Below are 21192 nucleotides of genomic sequence, written 5' to 3' on the forward strand. Positions count from 1 at the left end.
CACATTGATGGATTTGCGGATGTTGAACCGTCCTTGTGCCCCGGGGATGAACCTCACTTGGTCGTGATGAATAATCTTTTTAATGCATTGTTGTATTCGATTTGCTAGAACTTTGTTTAGGATTTTTGCATCTGTATTCATCAGAGATATTTGTCTGTAGTTTTCCTTTTTTTGTGTTGTCCTTACCAGGTTTTGGTATCAGGGTAATGTTGGCCTCATTAAATGAGTTAGGGAGTACTGTCTCTTCTTCAATTTTTTGGGAAGAGTTTGAGGGAGATAGGTATTAAATCCTCTTTGAAGGTTTGGTAGAATTCACTGGTGAAGCCATCTGGTCCCGGACTTTTGCTTTTGGGAAGGTTTTAGATAATTTCTTATTGAAGAAAGCCACTGCCATGCTCGTCCATCTCCTTTCCTCCCCTGACTGTCCATTATAGCTCTCGGGGAATTTAGATTACCCAGCATGAGCCGCAATTTGCTCTCTGGGGTAGTGTCATTAATCTCTAGTCTTAATAAAATGGACATTCAAATTATTGTGCACCAAGTTACTTGAAATCATCAAGATAACAATCAATTAGCATTTCTAACCTGATTCACAAAGCTGACTGAATTTGCCACCCTCTTAGCCTTGGGGAACTTATGCGTCCTGGCCTTGTTGGGGTGGGAGAGCCCATTCTATGCTCCTGTTCAGTGCCTGCCCCTTCCGGGGTGACTCAGGGCTTAGATGTTTGTCGTTCTGTGCAGTGGGGTGGGTGGTGTTTGTTTGTAATGATGTGACAGGACCCAGCGAGCAAGCTGAGCTTACATCATCAGGTGTCCCCGATAGCGACACGGAAAGCTGAGCCCTCTGCTCTTTAGGTCTGTGGGAGGGCCCTGTGGGGAGGAGAAGGAGCTGGCTTAATCCTGGCTGGCGGCCCCTTCCATGCTGGGAGCTGGGAAGCATGGGCACCTTTCATCACATGGTCAGGGGACAATAACCTGGAGGGATCATTGATCACGGAGGTGGGGTGGGGTCGGGGTTGGGGGATCTTCAGGGTCTGTGCCCACAGCTGGGGGTCTCAGTCCCAGGCCCTGAGCCTGCCCAGTCACCTCGGATGACAATTCAGAATGGGGGACCTGGCAGGTGGGTGGACACAGGTGGCCGGGCTCCGTCATTCCCGCCTTCACTGAAGCTGGCAAGTGGCGACGCAAAGAAGAGGACTGCATCCTGGCTCTGGCTCAGCTCACGTGGAAAAGCAGGAGGGAGATGGGATATAATGGTGTGCACGAGGTCTCCCAACTCTGGGACCGGGAGGGGACGGCAGAACCTGAAATGTGTGTGATGTGTGGAGGACGTTAGATTAAACAGGTGGAGTAACAGCCGTGCCTCGTGCTGGGAAGAGCTGGTTGGTTCCTAACAAAGTTTTAAATTAAAAGCTAGACTGAAATCAGCCCTTTGCTGAGCAGTTTCTGTCACGGATGCGTCATGCCTGTATATCAGCCCAAACAAAGAAGGACCTGTGTGGATAAAGTTAGAAGTCACCTTCCAAATACCTTAAATGAGGGGAGGCAGAGAGGGAAATGAAGCAAAAGCTCGCCATCACCCCATGTCGGGTTTCCTGGGGCGGGGCGTTTAACAGGCGAGCTTGGGAAGGTGCTGGGGTATCTGCCTTGAGCGAAGGTTCCCCGAGCGACAGTTGTCGTGTGTGCTCGATCGGTCCTCGTAGTCTGTGCTCTGCTGAGTATCATCTTGCAGAAACTGAGTGATCCTTCCAGAGTGTGAGAATGTGGACACTTCCAGAGATGCACTTGTGAGATTCTTTCCTTCCCAGTGTCTGCTGAGTGACCACGGGTGAGGTGCTCTTACAGCAACCAGGACAGGCAGACGTCCCTTCTCTGACTGGTGCACATTGGTGTTTTATTCTTCTGTGTCACACGAGTACCTGTCACTCACTAAGCCAAATGTAGGAAGCAAGAGGCTTTTGTGGGGTTTTTATTTCTCCTGTGGCAGCCTTGACAGCAAATTATCTTCTTTCTATTTGGGAAGCTTTCATTTGGGATGCTTATCTCTCTCATTGCTGACTTGTACCTGGGGACAAACCCTGACGTTATTTTCTTATTTCCTGGACAGACTTGAGAAGAGGGGTTCCCAGCACCCGCTGTGCCCAGCTTACACTGGGTTGGCCGGACTCGGAGACTAAGCAGGGCCGCTGCCTGAGTGCTGTGGGTCTCTGGGTCCCCTGGGGAGGCAGAAGCACATGGAGGTGATTATGTGAAAGGGGGATCCTGAAAGGAATGGGTTCTGTACTGATAGATGTGCTTGTCCCTGGGAGCTGTGTATCCAGGCACGGGGAACCGATGCTCTCAGGACAGGAAGGACCAAAGGTCCTGTGCTCTGGACGCCAGTCTCTGCAGCTCCCCCTCTGCCCACACGTGCCCGCTGGAGGCCCCGGGCTGGCCTCCCGCCCAGTGAAACCCACCGTACACACGTGCCTAACGGAGTCACTGTCTGGTTAAACCATCGTTTTTGCAGCAATAATTACCAGTTGGTAGACAGAACGCCTAAAGAGTTTCCACCGGAGCTGAAATCATTTGCTAAATAGACATCAGAAACGAATGTTCGTTCTCTTGAATATGGTGCTCAGCAGAGTGGGCACAGGGCTGGCGTTTGTCAGGCGAGGTTTCCTCCTCAGAAGACTCTCCAGTGTTTCCGTCCTCCGCACCTTGTGCCACCCTGAGACCTGGGATCCTTCCTCCCACATGGCGTTCCCCAAGACGGAGCCACCCCGCAGAAGCCTCCTGCCCGCCCTTTTGCTGAAATTAAATGGTTAGCATTCTACCCACTCTGCCATCCACTGGCCATTATCATTCGCAACCTGGTTTTGGTGACTGTCCAATGCCACAGTGTCGTCCCGGCTGAGCATTTCTCTGGCAAACTGGCCAGAGGCCTGGACCAGGGTGACGGTCCTCTCCGGCTGGCTTCCCGCTCTCTGCCTCTGAAGAATGCAGGCAGTGACTGGTTCTGCGGGGGGACAGCAGGCTGTCCTCCAGTGCATGCCCAGAGAGAGGAGAAAATCCAGAGGGGACAAGAGCAGGCAGCACCGTCCAACCCCCGAGCGGGCCCCCTGAGTGGGCATCGTGATCTTGCACAGTGCTGGCCCAATTAGCATGCTCAGCCTGATGCCGGATGGTTCTGGAGCCCCTGACTGTCACACTGTCCCAGCTCTTATGGCCACTAGCCTTTCTCCTCACCTTTGAATCCTGGCAAAGACAAAACCCAGCTACTGTCTGGGTTCCAGCTTGGGAGGCAGGTTCTGGGAGTGTCAACAGTCAGGACGCCTGAGACTACAGTGGGTGACACAGAAGCCACCTGCCCGCCCGTGCTGCTGAGGTTTAGGTAAATCAGTGTGTCAGGCGTTGCCAGAGGCCCCTGTGCACACGGACCCAGGCCGGGCTCTGCGGTGCCCAGGTGTCTCCGACAGGAGGGTAGCGACCCGGTCAGACAGAGCCAGGTGTCCTCATTGTCCAGGTGCCTTGAAGTCTCTGAAACCTCACTGAGCCCCGCGCTCTTTGTCTACAAACAGGGACAGTGGACGTTGTCTTTCACATGGTTGTCAGGTAACTTAGGGTAAGACGTGCGAACACGGCTCTTTGCACGTCTGGCCGTCAGAGGAGGTGGACAACAGTAGAAATGGCAAAAGCGGCAGCGAAGGGCCCCCAGGAGGCACGCTGGGGTTTGTGCAGCTGATGGGCTGCTCTCCTCTGGCCATCTGCACAGAGAGCACTCGGTTAATTACTGCTTTGCCTAAAACATCGATTTTTGTGAGTAATCCTTGTGGGATAGCATCTCTGGCTTATCTCTTAGCTGGCTTAGCAGTTTTCTCTGGGTTTTGGCTGTACCTATCTCATCTCCCTGTTATGTACTCAGCTCAGGGATTCTGAGCAGTCCTCCGGGAAAGCCAGTTATGGTAATTATTTATGAGCCACACACCTGATAGAGTGCCTCCCCCTCCTCCCAGACAGCTCCGGGGGCCCCTCTGGGGAGCAGCTGGAGTCCCAGAGCTGGCCTGGCTCCGTGCCCCTCCTGCTGGCTCCGCGAGCAGCAGGACCTGCAGCCTTTATCTGTTTGTATTGGTGGCTTCTGTTGCATTGTCTGTCCAGGCCCAAGCCGTGTGCGGTCTGGCGTGCGGAGATGCTGATAGATGCCTGGCCCGGGGGCGGGGGCGGGGGGCAGAGGAGGGAGCAGAGAGGAGGGTGCGGAGCAGCTGGCAGCCCTCCATAGGCCCCCCTTTTCTTTGCACACCCAGCAGTAAGAGTCTGTCGGCACCGGCCTCCCGGCATGCACTCTGCTCACTGACAACATGCACACGCGTTTGTGAGCTCACGGTGCTCTCCGTCTGTTGGAGGTTTAGTGTGAGGTTCTGCTCCCACAGCAGATCTGGTTCTAATGTCATATCGCTGAGACCTGGGGCCTCTTCTTTCCCCAGTTGGTTCAGCCGCCAATTGTGACAATAATTGTATCAATATTGGTCATTAAGTTTCTGTCTCCACTGATCACATGCAGTCGCTGTGTGAGCTAAATGTTGCATTTACACAGGCAACCAAATGAATTCAAAACAAGTGAAACACTGTCTTTCCACGTGTCTGAGAGTCTGATAAAGTTTACTTCCTTGTTCTCTTTTCAGTTGGCATGTAATTTTTGACAACAGAAGCCATGGGGTCCAATGTTGCCACACTTCCATCTGCAAATTGGTCTTGTCTTAGAATCTGTTTCGTTTAAAACACCATTAGTGCCTTTCTCGTTCATTGCTAAACCATCCTCTTCATCCTGAACAGTAGATCAAGTTCATCAGTAGGCAGCACACCACAGGTTGTCAGGTTTGGCGCCGTCTTCTCAGAGGGGAGGCTGTCGGAATGGCACGTTTCCTGGGCACTGTGCCCCCTCTGCGGCCCTGTCTCAACAGGGCAGCTGGGTAGTTAATCCCCGGTAGAAACACCTGTGGTGAACTGACAAGAAGTGGCGATCCCGTGGGAGAGAAGCCGAGTTTAGTAAGAAACGTTCTGTGGGGTTTGGCAGTGTGTTGGCTTTCACCAAACTACTGCATGAATCTGACGTGCACTCAGCACTCGGGCCTTGGGCACCTGTCCCAGGACGGTACCTATAGAAATCAACTCTGTGCACACAGTCGTGTGTCGTGATGATTTGTAACGGGCGACCCCTGTGATAGCGCTGGTCAGGTGAGTGGCCAAGAAGTCCCTTGCCTGGGACGCTGGGCTGCGGTTCACCATGGGGGCTGGGAAGGCCGTTTAGTGCCGAGGGAAGTGATCTTGTAACATTTCATGACAGGACCTTCCTGACAGCCCCACTGGGAGCTGACACCCACCCCCTATTCAGTCGCCATTCCCTGCTTCACTTTTCTCCATGGCGTTGTCACCCTAACGATGAAGCAAGTGGACGGGAAGGGGTAGCCCCCGCGTGTCCCCTCCCTGAGGCAGGCCTTCGTGTGGTTCCCTGTGTCCCTGGGGTGGAGGCGACACGCTGGGCAGCAGGCCAGCCATGCAGGTCTGTTGACCGAATGGCAGTGCAGTGTGGCAGCAGGTGTGGCTTTGTCAGCGGCCTGTTTACTGGGCAGTGGCGACTCGTCCCCAAATGCACTGAGTGCTCTTCCCTGACACAATGCCCCTGGCTGTGCAGCGTGCATCGAGGGGATGGGCCTTCGTCACACAACCATTCGCCTCTTGCTGGTATTTCCAGTTGCTCAGGGTAAATCTTTATCTGAAGGCCTTGAACGTGAGGATGCATTTCAGGAAGGGAAAGGCCAGATCAAAAGATGGGAACACATGAACGTTTGTAAAACCTTAATATTTTTCAACTGCTTCCCAGAACTGGGTAAACTAGATTACCACCACCAATGTAAGCTGGTACCAGAGTTTCTTAGAAACCACAACTATTTCAGGGACTGAGGATTCCACACACAACTTTACGGAAAAAAGCAGAAGACAGAAGCAAATTTTTAAATTCTTCCAACAACATCCTCCCCACTACAAAAAAAATAAAAAAATAAAAAAGAAACCAAGCTGGGGGCGTCCAGATGGCTCAGTTAGAGTGGGAGTGCTCAGCAACAAGGTTGCCGGTTCAATTCCCACATGGGATGGTGGGCTGCGCCCCCTGCAACTAAAGATTGAAAACGGCAACTGGACTTGGAGCTGAGCTGCGCCCTCCACAACTAGACGGAAGGACAATGACTTGGAGCTGGTGGGCCCTGGAGAAACACACTGTTCCCCAATAAAAAATAAATAGAAAAACCAACCTGGATTCTGAGTCTGGAGCCTGACCCTCACGAGGGCTCCCCAAGTGGAGATGGGTGTTGGGTGTCTCCACGTGCTCAGGGACCAACTGAACCTTGTGGGCTGTGGCATCCCCGCTGCCTGCTGACCACCGCCCCCGCCCCACACCCTCCCCCACTGTATACGTGTTTCTCGGGGGCTCAGCCGGCCCTCCTCAGCTGCTCCCAGCCATCACACGCTGTTCACCATCGTTTCCGGTTATGTACGTGACACACGTGCACTGCAGCCAAGCCCCTTCTCTCTACGGCTGGCGTGCGCCCTGGTGACCGTCCGCATTGTGACCCGCTGGGCATCACGTGGCAGTGTGTGCGCTCTGTGCACCACTGACATTTTGAGAACTCGCTGTTTATTTCTGGGATCACTGTATGTGGCGTGGGCGTCAGGAAAGGGGGTTAGCGCTGCTCTTGTTAGTCTGGGTGCTTGCATGTTGCATAATGAAATGTCCTCTGTGTGCTGTGGCCACTGGGCACCCCACGCTGAACAGCCTGTCCTCTTCTGCAGGTGGCCGCCACAGCAGCCTCAAGCCTGTCGGCAGCAGCCCCACCATCACCATCGCTGCCACCGCGGCCATGGTCTCCGTGGAGCCCGAGGGACGGGGAGGCCCATCACGCTCCAGCGTGCAGCCGTGCCATTTCCTGACGCTGGCACCCTTCAAAATACCCCTGCGGACTGCCCCCTTCTCTGGTAAGTAAGAACATGGCGCCCAAAGCTTTGAGCTGGTTCCAAGCCGCAGTGCGGGGAACGAGGCGGGGGCAGCCTGCCGGTAGGTGCCACCTTCCTGGACTCACGTGCCATGGGGCACCCACGCCCGGCTCTGGGATGCAGGTTTGCTCATCTTCAAACTACACAAATGGATTCGGTTCCATTCAACAAGGTTGGGTTACATCAACTCGGGCACTTTGTGCTGCAACACGAGTTTTACGGATACTGTTTGAGGAAGCGAGACTTCGCTTGCTAACTCTTTGGGGGAGGCGGGGCAGAAGTAGCTGACCGTGCACAGACTCAGAGAAATTTGTAATTTTCTTACATGAAGCATGGAGCCATGTGCTAGGAAGTACTGAGGTGTCTAAATGGGTAAATCACAGAAAAGGACCATGCTGAGACTCGTATGGAGCTTTCTCTAAGCCAGGTCTCACCTGGGCGTGCGGCTGGGCTGTTCTGTGCGCACGGGGTGGGCGCCTGCCCACCATGGCAGGACCTCTGTGGAGCCCATCAAAGCCCATGGCATGATGGCCACAAAGGCATTTGTGTTCCTAGTGCAGTGGGTGAGCTCTTCTGAAAAGTCCAGGGTGTGCAGGCAGCGGGCGTGGACATCCTGGGGTCCTGCGTGGTGCTGAGCTGCGTGCTGGGCTCAGGACGGAGGTGGAAGGCTGCGCCCTGCACTGGTCGTGACTGCTGTCCACATGTGTCCACAGCTACACACGTGTGCCTATTAAACATCCTCGGGAACACACGTTCAGGTCGTTCCCTCACACAAGCAGCAGTGATGGGGAGGACAGTGGTTCTCGGACCTTACGAGCTAGTGCTGTTATGTTAGTTTTAGTTTTTCATGTGATACGGCAAGCCTTGAACAGAAATCTGATATTAATTGTATACTACAACTAATGCTGGCATTCTAATTCTAGTATTAGTATCATGACTTGCTAGGTTATCAGTAATAGAAACGTCACTAGATGGTGAGTTAGGTACAGAGGGTGCCAAAAAAATGTATACACATTTTAAGAAAGGAAAAAAAACTGTATTAAAATCGTAATACTCAATATATACTGGTAAGAAAAGATGAATACAAGTCATGTTTGACTTCGGCAATTACAAGAGGTGCTCAAGTGTTTACCCATCAGCGTAATTTTAATACAGTTTTTTTTTTTCTTTCTTAAGAAGATTTTTTGGCATTTTTTGGCACCGAATGTATATTACACATATGCGTACTTTATATGAGAAAAAAGTATATCTATATCTATATATCTATATCTATATTTGAGTTCATAGTAGAAAGGGAAATAACATAATTATAGTTATTTCCAGTGTGGGCAGTGCTTCTGGTTTGCTGACCTTGCTTCCAGTGACTCTAATGTGGTTTTCTCAACACTGGAGACATGGACCTCCGGCTTCCAGTCTCTATGTTGGGGAGATAAATTAGTTGATAAATTAGTTGCTCACCAGAACATTGTATTCTCAAGAACGAAGTCTTATTTCTATTTCAGCGTGTTGGTGAACATGCATTTAGGGTATGATGGGGGAAATAAATAAAACACATAGATAATCTCTTGTGTGGAATATAATTTACAGCTCTGTCAAGATTTTGGTTAAAATCCATCAATCCATTGACATTTATTAAGGATGACTTACTATTTTTCAAGAAAATTAATCTTAGAAAGAAGCAAACACTGTAGCCCAGGAGTGGCTTCACTTTTCTTGTCTCTCCTAGGATTTATAAAGTGACATAATAATTAGGCCTCTTTCCATGTCTGCATTTTATAAGGCTCTGTAATCAAATTTGCCACAATGTGCGTTCAGTTAGGAACAGACAAGCATCAGTGTTATCTGTCTTGGAGGTAACCGCCAGCACGAGCTGTCAATCAGAGGAAAGGGGCGGCGCTCAGAAGGCGGCCCTAAGAGCGCCTTGCACTTTTGGTCTATTTGGCTCGAATGCTGCACTCTGCAGTAGAGGCTGGGTCTGGACCAGGGACCCCAGCCTGGTGGGTGGCCTCTGAGCAGTGTGCCGAGCCCAGGCATTGAAGCCTGTGGCTCTGATTGGGGTGGCCCGGTAAGTGGGGCTTGGGGAGATAGGCCCGCTGTGTAGTGTCCTGGCTCGCTCCTGCCTTCAGCAGGAGGCATGTGAGTGAGACTGGCCATGCCCACGTGAAAGCCTTTGCAGAGTTTCCCTTGAGGACTTTCTGAAAACCAAGGCTTGAAGGAGACTGAGGGGAGACCAGTGGTGTGTCAGGGCTGGTGTTTAGCCATTGTCAGTGGTCCCAGAAATGAGATTCCGTGAGATTGCAGAGTTGACTGCCCTGATGAACATTCTCAATGGGGGTTCAGGCAGCCCGCTAGGAAATCCCTGACACTCCTTAAAATAGGTAGGTGGGGGCGGGGCAGGGGAGGACAAAATACCCTGTCAAAGGCCAGGCGGGGGAGGGGAGGAGATGGGCTGGCAGGGAGAGCACAACAGATTTCCTAGACCAAGAAAAATGCACCCCTTTGTGGAATTTGCTCCGTATTCCATTGATTTTAAAAAAGCACATGAACTTTAATACGTCTACAGATGAATAACCCTGTTTTTATTTAGAAGATAATAATTCCCGTTTTAGATAAATGAACCAGACTCTTTCTAGACTCTTTTATTCACCCCCTTCACTTGGTAATAAAGCCAAATAATCTTAGAAGCCCCACATACTTTAGCTTTATGATTCTCAGCATGGGACAGTTTTACCCCTGGGGGTATTTTCAATGGATAGACAGATTGAGGGGGGGCTGCTCTGGGGATGTAGTGGGTAGAGACCAGGGATTCTGTCCCACATGCTGTAATGCCCGGACAGCCCCCATGGTAAAGAGTTGTCTGGCCCCACATGTTAGTAGTGCTTGTGTGGAGGTGCCCCGGTCAGTATTTCAGAACTCTGTCTACACTGTCAAAACCTGTATTGGTGTGCAAATGGTTCACCTTCATCTGGGGGAGTTCGTCATCCAGTAACCGCGGGGCTTTGAAGGGAATGGCTCAGTGCTGGAGAGAAGATCAGCCGTGAGTTACACTTAATTATATGCCTGTAATGCGATTCAGAGTTTCACATCATTTAAAGAACCCCACGACCCGTTCCTAATTCGGTCGTAAGCTGGGTTTTCTTGTTCAGCGTGCTGCCAAAGCCAGTGCTTGCTGTTGCTCTTACAAGGGACCGTGCGTGCCTGGGTCGCGGCTGGCCTTATGCTCATGTTAGTCTGCTCACACCTGTCCCCTTCCCTATCCTGTTCGCCACCTGCCAGGGGGCCGTGTCTTCCTGTCCTGGCCCAGTTTGCACCAGGGCGCGCTCATCACGTCCCATGAACTGATGCTTCACCAGTCCCCTGAGTTTGGTGTCCGTTCTCCACCTTGTACGCACATTGACAAGTTGGTGCAAACTTTTCCTTATGTAGTTTCTTATGCGGTTTCTCACAGATTGCTCCCGGATCGAGGCGAGGTGGAGGGGAGCGTGGGCACAGGGGGCCTTTACCTGGACACGTGGGCTGTGTTGGCGGCATGAGCAGGTGGAGCGGGCGGTCTGCGTCTCCTTCCAGCAGATTTCAGCTGAACAATCTTGCTCAGCGTTAGAGTTTCAGGTTCAAGAAGGAGCACGTTCAGGGTAAAAACGTACCTGGCACCCTGTTTCTTTCTTAATTTTGAAGGAGAACATGGACTTGATTGGGGGAGAATGAAAGACCTGCTCTCTCTGGCTTAAATCCTGTGGGGTGAAGCGGGCACCCATCTGGGGGATAATGATGCGGTGCCCCTCCAGCGTCGGCCCGTATTGGCTGAAACGCAGGAGGCGACTCTTGTTTTAAGGATGATGTAGTTGCCGTTAAACCTTTACCCACAATTTCGTAAGCATTTGAGTGAACGAGGGCGGCCAGGAGGGACCATTCTGGTCGCCAGGAGAGCAAACGACGATCCGAGGCTAGGATTCCAAAGTGCCCTCTGCCTTGGAGACCGTCTACCACCTGCCCTTTGGCTTCCAGAACTATTGAATGGCTTAAATGTAACCGTTTGTCCTGCCACAGAGCAGCTGGCAAATGACTTTTTTTCTGTCAGTAACTTACCTGCCAGGAGACTTAGCAAGTCAGGGGAGCCCTGAGCAGGGGTTCCAGTGCGCCGCTTCTCCGGGGAACCCATGGAGGCCGACACAGGCTCTGTGACAATTCCTTTTTCCATCCAGGAATAGTTTCCACCTCCACTGGAAGAGAAAATGTCATAATACATATTAACATTTTAGAGATTTTGCAGAGACAGAAATATCAGAACAGCATAATAACTCGCACTCCTAAACGTCTGAGACCCAGCTGGCTTCTGTGAGGAAGACATATGTGTTTCTGACAGGAATTAAGGTCTCAGTAGAACACATACTGGATTGAAATGTCCAAAAAAAAAAAAAAAAACCCAGAAAAAAACCAAAGAAAGAAACCCAAAGAGTTTGTTCTCTACAAATGAACTCACATTAAGGGTGAAGCAACACACAGTCAGGCTGGCCTGATGGCATGAAGTGTGGAGGGGCAGCATTCGCTAAACGAGAGCCTGGTGCTGGGATCCGAAGGGCTGGCGGGAATGGCTCCCTCTGACAGCAAGTGTGTCTAGAAAGCTTCTCCCTTGCCCCCTCTGCCTCCTGGGCGCCATTCCTTGCTAACTTCCTGAGAAGCCAGCACCTGGCACGGCAGCTTTGTGAGCTGTCTCCACTGTGAGCTTCAGCTCACTCTTTGAAAAGAAAACTGGAAATACGTCACGCACACCAAAGCTGCGTGTTGCCACCAAGTAGAAAGAACACCCATACAGCGGCCCCCACCCCTTCTTCGGACCCTAAGAAGGTAGGCGCTTCCCCCCTAATGCTCCCGGCAGCCTGGACTCCTGCCCTCGCCCCAGGGACACTCGCTCTTCAACATACGGGCCAGCCATTCCTTCGCCGCTTTAAAAACGTGTTCACCACACACATAGGTGTTGTCTCGACACAGTATGTGGCTGAGTTTCTGTTTTTTTTAAATTTTACATCAGTGTCGTCATAGTTCGTGAATTTCTGATTGCCTGTTTTGCTCAAAATGACGTTTTTCTTAAAGTCATGGTCACCCATGCTTGTCATTGCAGTGCAGTCTTGTTCACTTTGGAATAGCATTCATTCATTCATTCATTCATTCATTCATTCATTCATTCATTCATTCCTATGAGTCTATACAGTGCATTGTTCCTTCCACTGTGGGCGTCTGGGCTGTTTCCTGAAATGTCCCTTCTGGGAGCACTTTCCTCTCCTGCTGACATTTTTCGGGGAGGTGCGGTCTTTGCACAGGTCTGAAACCGGGTGTGCTCTGGCCTGGTCCCGGACCTCCTCCAACCCCCACTTTATCTTCAGCCCCTCGGTCCTTACGTCCAACCTGCCACTCCCACACTATCTAATGGACATCTCAAATCATACTTGTCTGTGAAGGAGGCATTGATGCCCGACCTGTGGTCCTGCTCATAGAACAGAACAAAGGAGCTTGTTTCTCCCGTAGTCTCCTGAGTAAGCCTCATTCTCCCCTAGTGCTCCCCAATTCCATAAATTGCACCCAGTCTGGCCAGTTGGAGCCCAACACTGAGGGGTCATCCTTGGTCCCTCCTTTGCCTGATGCTCCCCATCCACTCCATCAGCGCTGTTGTCCCTCCTTCTGATCGACACCCCGAGTCCACCGTCCTCGTCTGAGCTAAAGAGAGGGCGCCAAGATGGCGAGCATATGGTGGTCCCAGAAGCCAGCGCATTCCAGCCAGTCTTCGAGTCTCCAAGGCAGGGGCAGAGGTGCTGGGGTGGACGCTGAGATGCCCTGGCTGAGAAGAGAGGGAGCATGCCCCGCATGGGGTCAGAGCCTCTGCAGGGGCTCTGCTGGGTCATGAGGACAGACACATGTGCTCAGGAAACATCAGCTAAGAAAGATCCGTGCAGTCACAGTGTTCTGCCCATCTGTCATTTCACTAATGACGGAAACGGTGAGCTTCCTTCTCCAGCAGCACACGGAACTCCTCAGTCCCCTAAGAAGTCAGAAGCCATGCCAGTGCCTGAGGTGGCCTGGGAGAGAGGACTGTGCTGCCTTTCAGGGGACCCCGGGTGAGCGCTGGCCCTCAGCCCTGCACCTCCATCCCCCATGGAGTTTGAGAAGGGCTCTGCTCAAACCTCGGTCATGGGTGACGCCCAGGATTCAAGCCACCACCTGGGGGCGTCTCCTGGGGTTCACAGGGCTCTTAGCATGAGCTTCCCAGACTCTGACACACAGGCTGTCTTTCCTTCCTGGGGACCTGATGTTCCAGGATGGGGGGCGATGTAACGTGTATGAACCTCCTTCTGGGGCCAGCATTTCAGTTTTAAATATTCTTGGCAGGTATTTACCTTTTGTAGGAACGGTCAACACCTGGTCATCCTGCAGTGTTTTCCCCCCAGCTCCTTCCAGTAGAATATTCTGCACAGACGCCTGGGCACTGCATGTTTTTAAAGGATTTGGTTCCGACGCGGTAATGCACTAGTATGCTCCATCATCTAGGGAGGTTGTCAGCCTGGGAGTCCCTGCAAGTGGCTGGTGATGACATTCAGACTCGGAAGACTGTGACTTTCCCCAAGGCCACATAGGCTGACAGAGTGCTGCAGGGACAAAGTGTGACAGTACCACCTTGAGTTTAGTGCTCAGTTCATTAACTTGTTTTGCTAGAACCTAGAGAAAAGAGCAAAGTGGGAGGAGAAAAGCAAGCAACACGGTACCTGTCCAGAGCTGACAGACCCTGGCAGCAGACGGCAGTGCAGCTGGGCCATAGCAGCTGAGGAGCTGCCTTTGCTCGCAGGGACCACCCCTTCTGTCCTGGGCAAACCCCCCTCTAGGATCCACCTGCTTCTCCTCCCTGTTACGCGGTGGTGGGGGGAAGGCTGGAACAGCCAGGGCTCCTCCCTGGGTGTGTGGGGTCCCAGGCTCTCCCTGGCACCTTGTTTCAGTTCGGTTTGGGCCTGACCAGGGACAGGCTGCAGGACCACCTTCATGTGTAAAGGGACAAAAGAAGGGTGCTCTTAGGAGGACCCCTCGCAGAGGAATAGGGACGCAATGATAGAACCACAACCTGCATGTCAGCTGCTGTGCTTTCCCCGCCCCCACTGCCATGGCCTTTCCTTTTCCTCTGTTTGCATCTCATCCCCAGTTTTGGAAGTCCCGCTGACTGCTGCCTCATCCGTGGCGCCTGGTTTGACCCTTCTAGTCCACCAAAACTTTCCAGCCTTTAAATTCCTGTCCTGTGCCTTGCCTCACCCGTTACTTAACTGATGGTATATTGTTCAGATTTTATACTTGTCTTCCACTTTGAGTGTCCACAGGGCGGGGTCCACAGTCCTGTGATTGTACCCCCACTCAGAGCAGCTCTGTGTGCATGTAGCAGCCGCTCGGAGAACGTTTATCGGACGGGAGAGGTGGCAGCCGAGGAAATGCAGTGACTTCCAATGGATGAAATACAGAGGGCGCCAAAAAGTGGATACACATTTGAAGAAAGGAAAAACCTGTATTAAAATTGTAATACTCAATATATACCAATGACAAAAGATGAATGCAAGTCATGTGTATACATTTTTTTGGCACCCCCGGTAGTTCACACAACATGTAGAGAATCTGGTCTTTTCCTCTTATCCGCCTTGTAAGTACAGTCCTGTTGACTTACGAGTGTCATAGGCAGTGCCTTCCCTCCTGCAGGTGTTCGTGTCTCTCTCTGAGCTGTGTTCCCTGTGCATGGTGGCAGTTTTACTCAAGGAAGTGTGGGTGCTCATGATGACACGTCTAGCCACAGAAAGCGTCATCAGCGAGTGGGATTCTGAGGCCCCCTCAATCTCTCTCTCTCTCTCTTCTCTGTCTCCCCCCCTCTCTCTCTCTCACACACACACACACACACACACACACACACATCCCATCATTAGGGGCAGTGGTTTTAAGGGCCTGGGGATCAGCTTCCGGGTATGGGGCATCTCAGGGGTTTCCTGCTTCCCCCCCTGTGGGGTCCTCACACTTCGACAGGTCTATTTGTCTATTTCCAGCTCACCTACGCCCAAACCCTGGTCCAACCCAAGATCTGATTCCCAGACACAGCAGGAAATGAAATCCTTTCCAGGTTGTCCCTGCTCCCATAGAGGCCTGTCACCTCTACTCAAGATAATGGACGCTGCGACAGTGCAGAGCACAGAGAAAATCTGAATCTTATTAAATAAACGCTGTTGTTCCATCCTGCACTCAGTAACTCAACCAGCCACCCACTTTTCCCTGAGTGCCTGTCCTGTTTCCGGGGCTCTGCTAGGTCTGAGTATTCCTTGTGAGCAAAAGAGAGGGGACCTCTTTGCTCGGGGGATGCCAGTGCCTAAATGCGACCCAGTCAGCTCTCACTCGGTCCCACCGCTCTCAGGGACAGTCCTGCCAAGAGCTGCCCCAGGGCGGACGTGACCTGGGGCTGTCTCAGGTTGAGTGCCCTCAGAAGCAGACTGACACACAGGCGGTGAAGGTGGTAACATGGGGCACAAGGAGCCTCTCCAGGGCCCGACAGCCCATGGCAGTGGGCACAGAGCAGGGGGGAGGGGCAGAAGTTCCAGCGTACTGTTCAGCGTGTTCCTCTTGACGAGTGAAGAAGCTGAGTGCTTTCCCGCCGACTCCTGTCTGTGTTGGGTTGAGAGCAGCCCCTGGAGCTGCTGATTTCTTGGCATTTCTAATTCCTGCTGTGGACCTAGGACAAGATCCTCCCCCATCCCCCCCGCAGCCAGGCAGCCCCGAGTTGCTGAGTCAGAGTGGTCTCAGGAAGAGACATTGACAGGGACAGAGGAGGTGAGCACTTAGGGGCTCTGAGGGAGCACCAGGCATGGCTGACGGTGGGTGGCCAGGGCAGTGACGTGAAGACCAGGAGAAGCTTGGGTTGTGTTGTGACCTGACCTCGCTAGAGTCAAGATAATTCAAGCCTCAGTGCTGGGGTCCTGCAGACCTTCCCGCTCTTCCTACAGCAGAGACGTTTCCTGCCCAGGAGAGGACCCCAGCCAAGATGGCATGCAGTGTCTGAGCAAAGGCCTCCTGACACAGTGGCTGTTGTGATGTTGGCTGAGGAGGGAGGGCCTCAGGCCCCGGGCTGTTCTTCAGGGCTCCCCAGGGCCCTCCTGTCCTCGGGACACTTATGCTGGCCAGGGAAGTACAGGATAGGCGTGGGGTTGGAGACGATGACAGGGTGCATGACTGGGGACTCTCCTAGCCCCGTGGCCCCAGAACCATCCAGCCTACGGCGCAGGGGTAGCAAGTGGGCACTGGATAATGAGGCGGCCTGTCAATGTAAGAACAGTCGAGCAGAGCTCCAGTGGAAGGTGCTTCGTGGTGGACGAGGGGCCTGTGGTCCCACAGAGACGAGCTTGTGCTTCGCCCACAGCCATCAGCTTTGCATTAATTATGTGCATGTAGACGCCATTTTCTGTGCGTTATAGAAGTATGGAGTTTGTGAAAGATTCATTTGGACTTGTAAAGTGTATGTGCACCATAAATGACCCAATGAGTAAGTAAGCAAATATATGACCAGACATTTCTCCATAGAAAACATACAAATGCACAATATGAGCATGAAAAGATGGTCAGCATCCTTAGTTCTCAAGAAACCAAGTCAAAACCACAGCGAGATCCCGTTTCATGCTCTTTAGGAGGCTAAGACAAAAGATGGCTAATGACCCACGGGTGACCATGTGGAAGATTGGAATCCCCATACATCGCTGGGGGGAATGTAAAATGGCTCAGCCCCTGTGGGGACAGTGTGGAAGTTCTTCACATGGTTAAATGTAGAAATCCCACAGAACCCAGCATTTCCACTTCTAGGAATGAAAACGCCTGCCCCCGAGAACGTGTGCACCCGAGTTCACCGCAGAAGTGCAGTAGCCACAAAGCGGAAACAACCCAAGTGTCCATCAACTCTGAGTGGGCAAACGAAGTGCAGTTTCTCTGTGCGATGGGATACTGGTTAGAGATAAAAAGATGTGCCGTCCTCATCCAGGCTGCAGCGTGGATGTGCTCAGAGACACAAGCCAGGCACAGAGCATAGGCTGTGTGCTGCCTGTCCTCCACTTCAGAGCAGGCAAGTGCGTGGGGATGGAAGGCGACCAGAGGGTGCCTCGGGCAGAGGGGTGGGGTGGGCGTTGGGTGGCAGAGGGAAGTGATGATAGTGGGTACAGGGTTTTTGGGGGGTAACAAAATATTCTAAGATTGGTGATGGTTGCACAACTCTATGAATCTAGTGAAAACCATCAAGCTGTACCAGTCAGATGGGTGACTCTTATGGCATGTTAATTACATGTCAATAAAGCCATTACAAAAAATCGAAGGTGCACATTGCCCCCATTTGGTTTCCAGCCCCTACATGCAGTTCTGCTTGGAACTGTGACACCCTGCACTCCACGTGTTGGAACAAAGTGGCCAGTTGAAAGCCCTTCAGACCCCAGCAGGTAAACATCCCATCTGGGGAGACAGAGCAGGTGTGGTCTGTCGAATTGACAGATTTCAGTAAGTTTCTGTTTAAATATGTTTCCAAGGCATTTTCACCTCTTTTCCAGTAGCTGTGCAGATTAGCATGACAGGGGCCATCCTAGTCACATTGGAGGGGGGATGCTGTTCATAAAGGGACCCCCGGGCTCTGTAAGGAGAGGTCTCAAGGGAACCCCTTTGGCACCCTCTGCTTTGCTCTGGTCATCTGGAGCTTTCAGTCCCCTTACTAAGATCAGGCAAAGGGTCCCCTGGGCAACTGGGCAGAGGGACAGGGGTTCAGGGCGAGGGTCTGCGGGTGTGCTGGGGGAGGGACTGGGGATCTGGGAGGAGAGGATCAAAGGCGGTGGCGGCCTCGTGCCTGTGCAGCTCCCAGATCAGAGTCAGGAGGAGGCGGGTGCTGAGTTTGGTGTGAGGTGTCTGTTCTCCTGCCGTTAAGGTCAGGGTGGGACTGTGCGTAGCATGTCCTCTCCTGCCCTTTTCTTAGGAAGAATTGTTACCTATTCAAAGGTGAAATGAGGAATGCTACTGAGGGGACTTATGAAAAGGGAATGTGTCACCCTAACGGAGCACACATGCCCATGGAGCACACACAGGTCCTTACACACATTTGAGTAACTGGTAATTCTGTGACTTTGAAATGGATTCTATTGTTTCCCCAATTGCACATAAAATTAGTTTAGTACTTTTACTCATGTCTGTGGGAGTGTTTTTAAAATCCTTTTCTTATAGTGATGACTTGTAGCTTTGTATTTTAGTTAAGCAGTCCTGGCTAAAACCTGCACGAGGTCCCCCACTATCTTAAAGGAGAGGAAGCATGGAAAGCACAGGCTTTGCCGAGACAGTGGCCTGAGTTTACCACAGGTGCTGTTTATTTCCCTTCATTTTAATTCAAAGAGCTCCTCTCTGTGTCACCTAACGTCCTCTCCTACCCAGTGGACGAGGCATTCCCAGTGACAGCCACTGGCCAAGGCTGGGAGACTCACTAGCTCCCATTGTCCCCTGGAAAACTATCTCCCCTCAGTCAGCATTTGGACAGAGCCCAGCGCAGCCCCTCTGGGCAGTCAGGGCAGTGGGGAGAGGAGCTGAGTGAGGGGCTCTCATTCCCAACTCACGCCTGAGATTCCAGCTCCGTGCTTCCCAGGCCAGCTATCACAGCAGCGTCCTGGAAAGGTCCCTGTGTGCCCAAGGGCTGCAGAGGAAGCGGGCGGCCCTGCTTCCTGAGATGCTGGCAGGGGCAGTGGACTTGCATGTTTCTGGCTGCTGTCCTCAAGTGCTGGCGAGTGTGGACGTGTCTCTGTGGACTCTGTTATCGGTGCCTGTTCACACGGGAAACCTCACAGTCAGTAAATGCATTTCCTTGTGTCTGAGCTGGAATGAGGGGCTGTCTTTATCCTTTTCGCCTGTTGGAAAGACTGTCAGGATCAGGGGACCTGGTGTTTCTACCAGAATTAAGGACGTTTTGTCCTGTCTGCTCAGTGGCTCTCAGAGACCCACTGTGCACACGCACACCGGAATGTGCATGTGGGGGTGTAGGGGTGTGAGCCCCAGCATGAGTGCAAGTGTGTGCATTGTGTGTGTGATTTGGGCCATGCAGGAGGTCAGGTGACAAGTGGCGATGGCGTTTGGGGGTTGGAGGGCCATGACTTTGGGAACCATCTGGAAAATAGTGACCGGCTGATACCTGGGCACTGGTCAGGGAGGACTGTGGGAGGCAGAAGCCGCAGAGTCTGCTCTCAGGTCCGCTTGTTGGCGTCCTCCCATCCGCAAGGACTTGTATCCACCGTGCTGCTTTCTGTTCCCCATTTTCATTATATCTTGTGTTTCATTTCAAGGTATAATCTCTGCCACAAAACCTTGTCTTATGTTTCTGTGCCCGGGGGCTCATTCGGTGGGGGTGTCCTGTGGGTGTTCAAGGTCATTTAAGGGAGGAGCTCCTGGGGTGGGAAGAGTGTAATGCAGGCCCTGCCTGGTTTACGCCACTGACTTATATACACATGGCAGCATTGGATAATGGTGAACCCAGACGTGCAGAAGTACTCTGCCCCAGCTAATGCGTAATGATTACATGTGTAATCCTGAATTAATGGTAACTGGTGGAAATGAAGGTGCGCAGGGGAGCCCCTGCTCCTGCCCAGGAGAAGATAAGACTGAGAGGCATGATGGCATTAGCAGCTCCTGTATGAAGCTGCCAGTTGCTCTGTGTTTAGAGCCAGACTAACGGAAGCGTGGCGTGATGCTGACGGCCAGCCCCCTCTGTCCACAGAGGACTCCGCTCCCAGGCCTCCTGCTGGACTCTGGGCGACCTTCCAAATGCCCCCATCCACCCCACCTCGTGGAGCTCCCTCCTCCTCTCCCAAATCTGTACAACACCTGCCCTCCTCATTCCTTCTGCCAAGGCAGACCTTGGGGTAGCTCCTTCTTTGGACATCAGATCTAAGGATTAACCGGCTGCTTTGGAAAGCCCCACCCCTGGTCTGGGCTGTCGCCCACCGTTGAAGGCTGCTGGATGAACTGTGTCCCCGAGGGCCATCCTCCTTTGGGCAGGGTCACAAGTGGCTGACACTATGTTTCATGCAACCACTCTGGGGTGAGTGTTCAAATGCAAGAGACAGGCTCCCACTTTGCAAGTGAAGTCACTGTGGGCACTTAGGGAGCAAGAGCCGATATAAACCTTTCAGTTTTATTTTTAATTTATTATTTTAAGCCTATTAATAAGCTATGATGCCAGCTGTTATTTCCAAAAATAATTAATCATAGACAAACCCAAAGAATCCCGAAGAGGTTAAGCTGGCGGTTCTGCCTAATGGATTAAATGCTGCGACGGATTAAAGGGCGTTCCCGCAGTCTCCTTTCACTTGCCTCTTTAATTGCGTTTGGCTGACACTTTTTCCAGTGTGTGCTGGGGTCACAGTCCCTGCTCTGCACGCGGGTGGCTGTCATACCAATGAGACCCCTGCGAGAGTGGGAGAGGTCCTGCCAGCTTGTCAGCAGCACAGATCCGTTCTGAGAGACGCTGATTTCCACGGGGAGCATGTGACCGAGGCAGCTCATTCCCAGGCCTGGGACCCGGGCGTGATGCACAGTGAGGCCACCACAGTGTGGCCTCGTCTCTAGGGCTGCAGCTTGGCCTCTTCCAGGCACCCAACAACGGCTCTGGATGGGGTTTCTCTCACCCCGTGCCCGCCAGCACCCCTGTCCTGGTGCCCCTGCTGGACCTGCCTCTTCCTGTGGTCACCCAGTGCCCCCCGCTCACATGCTGCTGCCCTAAGGCCAGAGCGGCCTGGGCAGGAGCACAGCTGACCTCACCTGTGCTCACGAGAAGGGAGAGGGGCCAGGTCTTTTGCGATTCTCTCCCCACCCAGGGGAACGGCACTGACACTGAGCTATCTGTGAAGTCACACAGATGGTTTTGTCCAGAGGGAAAACACATTCAGACTGCGCCGTGAGCTGGAGGAAGCACCCCTCCCCAAACTGGTCACCTTGACCAGGATCTGTCAGGGACATCCATCACACCCAGGACAGCCCTGAGACAGACGTTCTGGCTGCAGCTGGCAAGAAATGTCACACGATGTTTGAGCCGGCTGTCATCTGCTCTCGGGCCAAATTTTGATTTTATCCACCCCCCCACCCCCCCATTGAATC

General features: G+C 52.5%; 1 protein-coding gene across 3 annotated transcripts in view; it reads left to right on the forward strand.

Annotated features, from left to right (window-relative positions):
- TCERG1L (transcription elongation regulator 1 like) overlaps positions 1 to 21192 on the forward strand; it is a 411473-nt gene that overhangs the window by 293925 nt on the left and 96356 nt on the right. For all 3 annotated transcript variants that reach the window (XM_081074119.1, XM_081074120.1, XM_081074118.1), the window contains one exon: positions 6826 to 7008. In XM_081074119.1, coding sequence (XP_080930245.1) covers positions 6826 to 7008 — 183 coding nt within the window. The remainder of the gene's footprint in view (positions 1 to 6825; positions 7009 to 21192) is intronic.

This window comes from Rhinolophus hipposideros (assembly GCF_964194185.1).
Source record: "Rhinolophus hipposideros genome assembly, chromosome: 15".
In the NCBI taxonomy this organism is placed as follows: domain Eukaryota; kingdom Metazoa; phylum Chordata; class Mammalia; order Chiroptera; family Rhinolophidae; genus Rhinolophus; species Rhinolophus hipposideros.